Source organism: Acinonyx jubatus, chromosome C1, assembly GCF_027475565.1.
Source record: "Acinonyx jubatus isolate Ajub_Pintada_27869175 chromosome C1, VMU_Ajub_asm_v1.0, whole genome shotgun sequence".
In the NCBI taxonomy this organism is placed as follows: domain Eukaryota; kingdom Metazoa; phylum Chordata; class Mammalia; order Carnivora; family Felidae; genus Acinonyx; species Acinonyx jubatus.
Genome location: NC_069381.1, coordinates 214,825,428 through 214,838,085, shown reverse-complemented (window position 1 = coordinate 214,838,085; position 12,658 = coordinate 214,825,428). Strand labels below are relative to the sequence as shown.

The following is a 12,658-nucleotide window of genomic DNA, read 5'->3' as shown; positions in this document are numbered from 1 at the left end:
TTTCTCGACCGCTCTTGATAGCGGGGTGGAAACAAAAGTAAAGCCATGTGAGCACGAAGGACTTACTGTGGCGGTCAGGTGAGTCACGTGCCCTGTCAGGCAAACCTACAGCCAAAGAAAAGGCTCTGAGAAACACAGACACCCTCCGGAGACTGTGTGCTGAAGGATGGGGTTTCCTGTCATTTCCTTCCTGGCCCTGGGACCGTCTCCCGCAGCATCTGCCCATCCTGATGTGGGGGACTCGGGAAAACACCCCCATTGCTCTGCGGAGCACAGCACCCCCCCCCCCAGTGGCTGAAACACCCCCATTGCTCTGTGGATTCCCTGGGAGAAGACCCCCCAGTGGCCCCCACCAGCTCACCAGTCATTAACTTCAATCGTTTCTATTTTGTTCAGTTTGACCGCTTAAAAAAAGCCACACACAACCTTCCTTCCCTGCACCCTCTCTGACTCAGTGTGCTGGGCTCCCAGGCGCCCAGCAGGGAGAATGCACCCTGGGCATCCCTCCGGCGGACCTGAGACGCCCCTCACTGGGGAGGGCAGCCACTGGGAGCCAGGGTTCCTGTTGCCCCACAGCGCCACCTGGTGGCCGTCGGTGGTGACTACTTTGAAACTGGAAGGTTACTTGGGGTGTTGGCTCCAGCAGCTGGGGACGCTGGCCGGGCATCAGAATCCCCACAGCCTTTCACACAACACAGATTCCTGAGCCCACCCGGCCCCTGGAAATCCGCACCTCTCAGGGTGAGGCCAGGTCCCCAGGGGTTCTAACGCGGTGGCCTGCGGTTTCCTCTGTGAGCAGGGCCGCCTCTGGGCTTGAGGGTCTCAAATGCTTTGCAGTGTGGCTTTCCGCCCTGCTTCCTGTGGTTCTCACCCGTGAGCCCTGTCAACCTCCTTCACCTGCCAAGCCGGCTCCTGGCTGGCCAAGGGGGCATGGGGTCATGGGCTTTACTGATGGGCTCCAGCCTGAGACACAGATACGGCCTTGAGAAGCAGTGGGAGGGCAGAGGGAGATGAGGAAGGGCCTTCAAGGATTGGGCACCTTCCTGTGCCACCTCGGTCACATCTGTTGTCTCGGCATAGTTATCCAGAAAGTCTCCTTTTACTCATGAAAATGTTCTTATTTGAATGATTTATCATATGCCTCCCTCCCCAAGAAGCCCCCTCACCCCACGGTCCACTGTTCCAGGTGCTACAAGTCATTCCGAGTGAGGGTGCCTCGGGGTGGTCCCCGTCCTAAATTCAGGAGTGTGCTAAGATGCCTCAGAAACACCTCAGTGGACGCCCAAGCGCTCTGGGGGTGGCTGTGCCCAACTTCAGGTCCTGCCTACCAGCGTGGGGCTTTATAGGACACGGACACAAGTAAGACCTCTCCCCAGAAGGCCTGGGAGGAGACACCTCCAATCCAAACAGCACAGAACCTGCCCCCGATGTGCCTCCTGCCTTAGGGCCCTTGCCTCCCGGTCCCCCAGATGGAGATATTCAAGACGCCCAGCCTGCCCCCCCACCCCCACCCCCAGCCTGGTGAGCTCTCCCAGCCTGAAGCCTTGGCCAGGCTTAATGGCAGAGCCTGGGATTCAAGTGGCAGCGAATGACAGCGACAAGGCACGCTCCCTGCAAACACTGCTTAATTATCTCCGCTCAAGTTCAACTTCCAAACTTCAACCTTCCCCTGAAATGATCTCCCTTTCCAAACACCTTAAAGGTGGACAAGACAGGTGAACATACCTGTCAGGTTTGGTGTAAGATCACAGTATGGATTTCAAGTTCATTATGAAATAATACCTGGCGGGGGGGCCTGGGGGGCTCCGTCGGTTAAGCATCCGACTTTGGCTCAGGTCATGATCTCGCAGTTTGTGAGTTTGAGCCCCGTGTCCAGCCCTGTGCTGACAGCTCGGAGCCTGGAGCCTGCTTCGGATGCTGTGTCTCCCTCTCTCTCTGCCCCTCCCTGCTTGTTTTCTCTCTCTCTCTCTCTCTCTCAAAAATAAATAAACATTAAAAAAATTATTAAAAAGAAATGGGACTTCCAGGTGCCTGGGTAGCTCAGTCAGTTAATCATCTGACTTCAGCTCAAGTCATGATCTCCCTGTTCCCAAGTTCAAGCCCCACGTGGGGCTCTGTGCTGACAGCTCAAGCCTGGAGCCTGCTTCGGATTCTGTGTCTCCCCCCCTCTCTTCCCCTCCCCCTCTCATGCTCTGTCTCTCTCTGTCTCAGAAATAAATAAACGTTAAAAAAATGAAATCAATACTTGGATTCAAAATATGAAAACACACCATTGAGTTAGAACGAATTTCTTTAAGTCTTGATAAACACCCAACTCCCAGGGAATGTGTGTGGAAAGAGGGAGTCTCGGCCCCAAACCAGGCGCCCAGGGAGGAGGGGTCTGGAGAACACAAGTGCCTTATTATTCGATTAGCCACTGAGGTTCAGAATCTTTGGCTCTGAGTTCTCAACTTGCTAGGAAGCACTGGAAAAATATGACTTCAAAGAGTGGGGGGTGTGAATAGCATGCAGGACTTCCCAGGGGGCCAGGCCAGGGGGGTGCAGAAGTTTGCACCACATGAAAAGCAGCCAGTTTCACAGAAAATACCCGAAATGCACGGACAGGTGCACACACACATTCCAAAGGATCTGCTGGGTCCGGAAACGTTACGACACGCCTGGGAACAGAAAAGAGCCCCCCCGAGACAGGTACACTCCTCACCTCCACCCTGCAGCCGCCCGCACAGGGACCGGATCACTTTGGCACTCCCGAACCGCTTGAAGCGGGCTCTCAGGTGCCCGTAGTACCACTCCAGTGAGCCCATCTTCACAACCCTGCGGACACACGGAGCTCAGGCCCACGGCCCCGCCCACCCTTTCTTCGGCCAGCCGCTCTGAGGGGACGTGTCGGGCCCTGAAACCCACAGGGTCACCTGGACCCCAGGCACCCGCCCCGGCTCACCTGGCCAGGTGGCAGGGGTCACAGAGCCAGCCCTCCTCCTCCGGGTGGGCGTGGCTACAGTCTTGGCAGGTGAAGAGGTGACAGTCCAGGCATTGCCTCTTGGGGGCCACGAGGAGCCGGTAGGGCTGCAGGCAGAGGGCGCAGTGGGTCTCATGCAGGTGGGCGGCATCCGAGAGCAGCTCCCTCTGGGAGCTCTCCTTCTTAATCCTGTCCTTCAGTCCCCTAAGGAAGATATCAGACACAAGAACTATATTAGACACCTTGTTCTTGCAACAGGTTTTACACGCCTGCACGCGTGTGTGTGCAAACACACACACACACACACACACACACACGGGAACTTTCTCATACGCAGAGAAAAGTGACCCCAACTCGGGTAAAGGCACCCACGGGCAGCCTTTACTCTCTGCCGTGGGAGCTCCACGCTCCCACTGTCTCCCGACGGGGGAGCCCAGCAGGCCGGGTTCACACATGTGCAGTCTGAGTAGGCTGGAATTGAAACACCTGACTCTTAAAGAAATGAAACCGCGTTTAAACATATCTGTGACTGTTCACAATTGTACAAATTTTCAGGCTGCGTACCCGTGACTTTCATCCAGTGCCAAAGAGCCAAGAACCATAAAGGCTCGGGATCACAGGCTGGGACAGCTGTCACCTGCCCGCGCAACCTCACACAACTCATAACGGAAAGATGGACAGAGGTCCTGAACTCCAGGTTTGAGCTGGAGCCCGCGGAGCCTGGAGCTTTTCTGCTGCACAGCGTGGAACTCGGAGACCGTGTTCGGGCTCCCTGCTTCACCGGACGACGGTGAGCCTGCAGTCATCACCACTGGGTGTCCAGCCTTCCTTGGAGGGGGCGAGGTTGGTGGCTTTGGGGAGCCCCGCAGGGCCAGGGGGAGTCCTGGGAGTGTAGCCGGTCAGGCCACGCGGTTACTTAGAACCAATCTGTTGCACAGGCTAAGAGGAGGCTAGAGAAGAGAGAAAAATCCAAGCGGTTCACAGCAGAAGCCACAGAGAAGGCAGAGATCAAGCTCATCAGGGGGGCGAGGCTGGCGCTCCTCTCCGTGAGGGCCTGGCCGCTCACACCTACTCTGTGTGCCGGCCCAACCTGACGTCTGGTCACACCTGCTCCATGGGCCGGCCCGACCTGATGGCCAGTCACACCTGCTCCACACGCCAGCCTGAGCTAATGGCCCTGCGTGGAGGACAATACCAGGTAAGTGGGGGTTGGGCTGTGACCCTACTGAGAAAGTGACAGGTCACTGCACTCTCCCTAGGAGGTCACACAGGGTTCTGGGGGCCAAGCCAGGAGGGATCCCTCGCAAGCAGTTTTGGGTGTCTTCCAGCAGGGAAGCAAGTTGAGCTGACCCCCCACGGAGCAAGGCTGACGTGGCCTGGTTTGCACAGTGTCCGTGGCGGGAACCATCCAGCACCACGGGGTCCTGGGAAAACCACAGTTCTCCCAGACCTTTCTGGTGAGCTTGCCCAAACTGAACGGACTAGAAGATGTACACATTCCTTTTGTTCTGGATTTCAGAGAATGTCTGCCAAAGGCAATATTTCTAGCTTTAGATGCGATCAAACCGATCCATTCTTAGTGACAAAAACCAGACCCTGGGTGCCACGGTCTTATGAGAACTCTGCACCTGTGGTTTCTGGTGGGGTCGCCCCAGGGCCGGTGGAGATGAAGGACAAGACAGCAGCTCTAAGAGGCCCTGGGACACCACTTCCCGCGTTGAGTGACACGGACTGCACATCGCCGATTTCCCTCTCCCCACTCTCCGTTCAAACACTCTGGAAGACAGGCACACACACGAAACTCTTGTGTCAGCTTGGAAAACCAAGAGAGCATGGCCGAGCGCTGGTGGCATCCAGGGTGGGTGATGTCATCCACCGACCACGGTCCAGACACAGCTGTGTCGACAAGGTAGACTTTGCCTCACAGAGACAAGTACAGGCACCTGAAGCCAGGAGGGGAGGGCCAACCCTCCTCCACTTCCACTTGGACTGTATCTGCATCAGTCAGAAAATCTAGAGGCCACCCTGTGTCCCTCTCCTACTGAATGCCCGTCATTCTCTATCCAGGCAGAACTACCTCCCAGCACGGCAGGAAGAAAGATGAGGACATGTGAGGCACCGTGCGTCCCAGGATGCAAAGTCCCCTGAAATAACAGCCCCAGGGGTGGTGGCTGGAGACAGACAGTGCCAACTATGGGGGAAGGGACAATTATACTCTGCCTCAGATTCTCTAAAACATAACTTCTCTTCTTCATAGCTGGACAGCAGGAAAGGAGAGAAGGGGAGAGCCCGTGCTGGTCCAGCGCAGTGACCCCAGCTGGCTCCTGCCGGCTGCAGGGCAATCACCCTGACCTGGAGCTGCACAGGGAAGAGGTGGGCGGGGCCAGGCCAATGCACACAGGATGCTCATTGCAAACACGGGGTTGACCAGATGTCCTTCCACTGTGGGTGCCTCGGCAGACATAAGTCTAAGTCACCGTCAGGAAGAAAAGACACCCTGAGTGCGACTGTCGGAAACAGAAGACAACTTGAAACAAGTGTGTTTGGCACGTTCACTGGGATTGAGAGAGAGGAGGGGATAAAGAAGGAACCAGGCTGAGATGGAAAGACCACAGGCTATGTTCACCGAGGTGGGGAAGAGACGGCCAAAATAAAGATGGGAAGGAATGAAGACGGACAGTGGGGAGGAAGATGGGCAGAATTACCACCGGAGCTTACGAAGCCCAAAGATTTCGACCAGTGGCCCTCAAGGCGGGGTCCGGGAACCTCTGGAAGTACCCAAGACCCTTTCAAAGGGTTCACAAGGCCAAAATTATTTTAGTAATGATGCTGAAATGCTATTCCTCGTTTGCTCTCTGACGCCTACAGTGGCGGTAGAAAAGCAATGATGGCCAAACAGCTAGGACCTCAGCACGAGTCAAGGCAGAGGGACAAACTGTACAAATTGCCATTCCAGTCTTTGTCACAGAAGTAGAGGAGAGCATGTCTTTGATGAAGTGTGTCCTGATGAAAGGCAGGTGCTCGATGCTACAATGACAGGTATTCAACTAATTACACCTTGACCCTTGAGCACGTGTCTTTTTAATATTCTGCATGAATGGAGAGACGGGACGCACACACAGGAAGCGTTTCTGCTACATTCTGAAACACCACCAAGGTCCTGATGAGGGGAAGCAGGCACTCGCCGGACTTCCAACGGGAGCTAGAAGCTTTTTTCACGGGACATCACTTTTACTTAAAAGAACAAATGAAAGAGAAACTATTCTGACTTGGGCGTTCGCCAGACATTGTCTTAGGAATGAACAGAGGGAGCCCGTCACCTCGAGGAAACAAGTGACAGTTTGTGGCCAATGACAAAATTCAAGCTTTCAAGCACCAAGAAGGATCTTGGGAGATTTATGTCTGCCGCCATGAGTTTGATGGTGGCCAATGCTAATGTTTATTTATTTATTTATTTATTTTTGCTAATGTTTTTTTAGAGGTTGCTGATGACATCAGTGGCGATGGAGTCAATGTGATTCCTTTGGGTATATAATGAGATGTGTCACCAGAAGATGCATACTGCGCAAGAAAACTACAAATGGATAAAAGATTCACTTTGAGTGCAAGACAGATCAATGGATTTTAATGTAAAAGGGAGGGAAAAGTTCACTGATATGGTTTCAGATTCCACCGTGCAACCTCCTTTAAGAAATTACTAGTTGTGGGGCTCCTGGGTGGCTCAGTCAGTTGAGCGTCCAACTTCGGCTCAGGTCATGATCTCGTGGTTCGCGGGTTCGAGGCCCGTGTTGGGCTCTGTGCTGACAGCTCGGAGCCTGGAGTCTTCTTCGGATTCTGTGTCTCCCTCTCTCTCTGCCCCTCTGCTATTCTCTCTCTCAAAAATAAATAAACCTTAAAAATTTTTTTAAAAAATTACCCATTTGTTGTGTTTCCATGTAGAATCAAAATACAATGTTCATAATCATCTAGCTATTGAAACACCCCTCTTTTTTCCAAATATACATTTGGAGGAGGCCAGATTTTCTTCAAATTCCTCAGCCAAGACAACATACTACAATGCACTGAAAACAGAAGCAGATATGAGAATCCAACCATCTCCTCTTACACCAGACACTGAAGGGATTTCCAAAAATATAGAACATGCCAGGGGCACCTGGGTGGCTCAGTCGGTTGAGCGTCCGACTTCGGCTCAGGTCATGATCTCACGGCTGGTGGGTTCGAGCCCCACACTGGGCTCTGTGCTGACAGCTCAGAGCCTGGAGCCTGTTTCAGATTCTGTGTCTCCCTCTTTCTCTGCCCCGCCCCCACTCATGCTCTGTCTCTCTCTCTCAAAAAATAAACATTAAAAAAATTTTTAAAAATATAGAACGTGCCAGACTTCTCATTTGCTACGGAAAAAGTTATTGTTCATAAAAAATGTTATTTATGTTAACACATACGGGGTTTACTGTTGTTACTTAAGCGAATGAATGAATATTTTTTAAATGTCTGGTTTCAATTTCTGATAGGGTAAATATTGACATGAATAACCCACATGAACAGAAGCTCTTGGGGGTTTCTCTATAATTTAAGAATGTAAAGGGGACCCTGAGGCCAAAATACTTGAGAACGGCGGACTTGGAAGCAAGTTTGCTGCCCCAGACGCAGAGAAAAGGGCTAAAGGGACGGGAACGAGGAGGAGGAGGGCAGAGGTGGAAACAGGGACGGATGGAGGAGGAGATTAGCAGAGGGGTGTCTGGGGACCAGAAGCCCACAGCCGACTTCCAGCCCCCTCTGAGACACCAACGTCAAGTGCTCTCTGCAAGACAGGCTGAGGGTCCTCTGAGGACAAGGTGGAGCGGGGGGTCTGGTGCAAGGAAAGCCCTTTCAAGACAGGGCAGGGCAGGGAAGTCCCCGCTTGGCAATGACCGGGCGTGGAAGGGAGAAGGGCTGGAGGTGACGCAAAGAGGTCAGAACTATCTGTCCTTGCTCTCCTCCTCTCGGGGGGAGTCCGGAGGGGAGCGGGGTGGAAATGTGTGAGTACCGGGGACAGCCAGGACCCAGGGGCTGGTGGTGCGCCCTCCAGGTCCGCTAGGGAGGAGCACACTGTGGCCACAGCACCAACGTCCCACAGCAGTCACTGAAAGAGGGATGGGCTCGGACCAGTGTTCTGCTCTCTGCCTTTTGGGCCGGGCGGTCCTTAGCCTGTGTCCCTGCAGGGTGGCACGAGGTGCCGAGGGACCAGGGGACTGGCAGTCTGGGGGCTGGGGCGGAGAGGGGTTGATGGCTGGGATCGGGGATCTCAGCAGCGGGTGCCAGCCGTGCCAGACGCCGGGAGATTTCACACACAAGTGATGGTCCCGATCCTGGAAGCAGACCTGACCCTCCACTCCGTCACAGGGACCAGCAAGGAGCCAGGAGACAGTGGGTGGAGTCGAGACCCCAGCAGCACTGTCACCCTGGGGGCCAGGAGCTGCTCCCCCCACACCCACCGCTGCCCTGGCCACAAGCAGGGGCTGTGGGGATGCGGGACTCGGAAGGAGAAGACTGAGCCGCGAAGAGTCCGTCCGTGTAAGTGAGCAGAGTCTCGGAAACTGGAAACCGACAGGCTGAAGCCATCTCCTGCCCCAGCGGTGGGGACTCACGGGCAATCTTGGACGGGTACTAAACGGACTGCTTTTCTCGGCACGGCTTGGTTGGCTGTGAGTCCTGACCAAGCTGCGGAGACAGTGATCACCGGAAGAACACGCAGTCTCCTGGCCAGGAGACAAGGAGGATCCGGGCCTTCAGGTCAGGAGTTGCTGGCCTGTAGACCGCACAGGGGCAGGCTGCCGGCACCGCTCGGTTCCGACGAAGCGGGCTCGCTCTCGGGGAACGTGGGTGGGCTGGCAGGTGGCTTCTCTGCAAGGCCGAGAGAGAGAGAGAGAGAGCTAGCAGCAATGGGCCAGCTTCCTGTTGCTGCTGTCGCAAATTCCCACACATCTCGTGGCTTAAAATAACACCTTCTCTTCATTTGATGGCTCCGAAGGTCAGAAGCCTGACGTGGGTGTCACTGGGCCCAAATCAAGCTGTTGGCAGCACGGAATCCTTCCGGGAGGCCCTGGGGGAGTACCTGTTCTTGTGCTCTTTCCAGCGTCCAGAGGGCTCGTCGCGGGCCCGCGGCCCCGTCCTCCACCTTCAGAGCCCGTGTGGCAGGGGGGCTCCTCCCCACGGCGGAGCATCTGGCTCTTGTGCTGTCCTGCCTCCCTTCCTTCCACCTGCCGGCCCCCTTCTGATCACCCTGGGCCATGCGGGTCATCCAGGACCGTCTCCCCAGGTCCAGGCCAGCTGATTAGAGGCCTTAATGGCCTCTGCAACCTAATCTTCCTTTGGCACACGGCCGGACGCGCTCACGGATTCGGGGGATCAGCACGTGGGCGTCTTTGGCGGGGGAGGGTGTTATCCCACCAAAATTCCAAAGGGGAAGTGTGAGCAGAGGTCTCCCTCCCGGCTGAGAGATTCCCGATCGCCAGTTCCACGGGCCACGCCTCTCTGGAGAACGTAAGCTGCAGACGTGCCCCCCACGGAGAGACGGGTCCCAGGGGTGACCCTAAGAATGGGGCGTGGGGGCCCGAAGGCACCATTGAATCGCAAACTCAAGAGGCAAAATTCTTGAAGGTATGGCGCCCAAACGCAGCGTGACCGTCCCACACAACTGAGGAAAGAGACCGTGTCGTGCAACGGTAACTGAAGAGCGGACACGGGGCTCTAAAGTCCCGATTATGGGAAGGAGTATCGGGAATGATAGGGAACGAGAACAGAAACTTGCTAACGTCCCGTGCAGTCCTTGGAAGAGAGCGGCCACAGGATGAGGAGGAAATCCTTGCGGCTGCGTGAGCCACGGGCCCCGAGTGTCATGGGAGTCTCGGCAGTGGTCTCGGTCGGTCTGGGGTGCCAGGGGGCCCGGCTGGGGGCACACTTCACATTCCTTGGTGGCAGTATCTCCAAAGCGAGCCACGAAAGCTCACGTCTCACGCAGGGAGAACTTTCAGAGAGGATCTCAGGAGCCCTGGTCTGTTTGCGGAAACAGCAATCCACAACCCCACCTGTTTGCCTTCCTGGGGAAGGTTCGCAGGCCTAATATTTGATTTTCGGGCTGTGCCCTTTGAAACAGGGTGTTCTATTTAGGTAAGCTCCGTCCTCACCCAGGGGCATGAGTCACTGTGCTGAGCACTCTTGTGCCCCCAGGGCTTTCGGATTACCCAACCCTTCCCACCCCGGACACAGCTGCGAGGCCACTCCGGGTGGATCTGCGGGAAGGTCCTCATGGGAGCACAGCAGACAGCAGGCTCTCCGGCAGGGGGTGCGGGCTCCGGATGCCACACGCAGGCTCGCCATCCTCTCCCCTGCGCGCATCCGTGGGGTCCAGGATGCGGGTGTCCACAGGACTGGCTCTTCCCCAGATGGAGCGAGCGAAAGAGCGGGGCCACTATCTGGAGGTTTACTACTCTGTACCGATGCGACATCAAAAAATAACGTGTATCTTTCCTGTAGCTAACGTTCTCAACACCCGAATAACGGGAACAAACGGCGAACACGGAGAGGAGCGATGGTACAGACCGACACCCAGCAAGACGTCCCCTCCCCCCGATATTCCCATGGCTAAAGACTCCTGGACATTCTTCACAGCCGGGAGACCTGGCCCATTCCCAGTGTCCTCCCCTACGAACGGGGATAATAGTAAGAGCCGCGTGGCAGGCTTGTCCGGGGAGTAACCGATGTAACTCAGTGCACATTCATAATGATCCGTGCGCAAAGACAGCTTTTGAGTCTGTCCGTGGTCAGGTACTGTGCTGGGTGCTAGTGACAAAATAGAGCCCTCCCTGGGCTGAGACGTGGGTGGGGAGGCCAACTCTAACTCAACAAGTACGGGACTCATATGGATTCAGACGGGCCCTAAGTGCTATGGAGGGAGATCCAGGAGGCTACGCAGAAAGAAGTGGAACTGGGAGGGTGGTGGCTATTTTAGAAAGGGCAATCCAGGGAGGCCTCTCTGAGGAGGTGACATCGGAGAAGGGACGTGAGGGAGGCAGCAATAGGAGGAAAGGAGCTTCCTGGGGGCCACAGAGAGAAAGACAACAGGGCAGGGAGGGCGGAGGGGAGACGTCCAGCAGAGGTGGTGTGGCATGAACTGGGTTGGCTGTGTGGCTGGTGAGCCACAGCTGGGATTTATCTTGAGGGCTGAGCCAACAGGGCTTGCTGAGGCACGGAATGTGGGACGAGGGGAAGGAGCCAACCGTGATCCCTGGGCACCAGACCTCAGCAACCAGGCTGTTTCCGAGATGGGGAAGTGGGGGCCTTGGGTGAATCGAGACTTGCCTTAGGCACACTGGATTAGAGATGCTGGTTAGACCCCCGGCCAAGGTGCTCAGTGGGCACTCGTCCCCATGTGTCACAGGTTCAGAGGCAAGTTCTCGGCTGAGGGCATCACTTCAGGACTTGTTGTCTAGACCTGCACTGTCCAATATGGCAGCCACTAGGCACGTGTGGCTATTTTAGTTCCAATGAAGAAAAGGAAGACAAAGCTGATTCCCCGGTTGCACGAGCCCATTTCAAGTGCTTAACAGGTGCGGAGGCTGGAGTGCAGAGGGAGGCCAGCGGCTCATTCTGTGGGACAGTGCTGGTCTAGAGGGCATTAGAGCCACAGTGCAGTGAAGACCACTCGGGGAGCGAGTGTGCACAGAGGTGAGAAGGGGTGGGGGCCCCGGACCCTCTGAAAGTGAATCCTGGGGGGTCCAGGAAGATCAGCAAAGGAAACAGAAGGAGCTGGACCCCACGACATGAGTGGGCAGCAAGAAAAAGCTCAGTGGGTACTGAGTCTCCGTTACTGCTAGACTTTTCTATGCATTTTTTTTTCAACGTTTATTTTTTTATTTTTGGGACAGAGAGAGACAAAGCATGAACGGGGGAAGGGCAGAGAGAGAGGGAGACACAGAATTGGAAACAGGCTCCAGGCTCTGAGCCATCAGCCCAGAGCCTGACGCGGGGCTCGAACCCACGGACCGCGAGATCGTGACCTGGCTGAAGTCGGACGCTTAACCGACTGCGCCACCCAGGCGCCCCACTATGCATTTTTTAAAAAGTGAAATGTCAGGGAGCCTGGGTGGCTCAGCCAGTTAAGTGTCCAACTTGTGATTTCGGCTCAGGTCACTATCTCACGGTTCATGGGTTCGAGCCCCGTGTCGGGCTCTGTGCTGACAGCTCAAAGCCTGGAGCCTGCTTCAGATTCAGTGTCTCCTTCTCTCTCTGTCCCTCCCCTGCTCAGGTGTTCTCTCCCTCTCTTTCTCTCTCTTTCAAATAAACAAACATTAAAATTAAAAAAAAAAATCACAATATGCTTTTTCCACATAACCAAAGCTTATAATTTTGGACACTCGGGTCTTAGTTCTTGGCTCTTATGATCCTTGCTGTGAAGAATAGCTTCTCCTAATTCTTTCTGTAGGATGACTTTTCACAGGTTCAAAGGGTGAACACACATTTAGGGCTTTTGCTACGTGATGCCAGCCAGACTGGCCTCTGCAAAGGTCAACTTTATCCCTCTCTTTGTGCATTTGCCTGAACCCTTTAGCCAGGCTGCAGACTGGGAGTCTCATTCATCTTTGGAAATATGTGAAAACAATATATTTTGTTTAGTTTGTATTTCTATCGTCATGCTTTTAGCTATTGCTTTGTGTTTATTGG

General features: G+C 54.9%; 1 protein-coding gene across 1 annotated transcript in view; it reads right to left on the bottom strand.

Moving 5' to 3' along the window:
- The window catches only part of MLPH (melanophilin), a 45,307-nt gene that overhangs the window by 22,754 nt on the left and 9,895 nt on the right, over positions 1 to 12,658 (bottom strand). Inside the window, exons 3-4 of the mRNA XM_027046824.2 lie at positions 2,942 to 3,163; positions 2,702 to 2,814 (exon numbers count right to left, since the gene is read on the bottom strand). Coding sequence (XP_026902625.2) covers positions 2,702 to 2,814; positions 2,942 to 3,163 — 335 coding nt within the window. The remainder of the gene's footprint in view (positions 1 to 2,701; positions 2,815 to 2,941; positions 3,164 to 12,658) is intronic.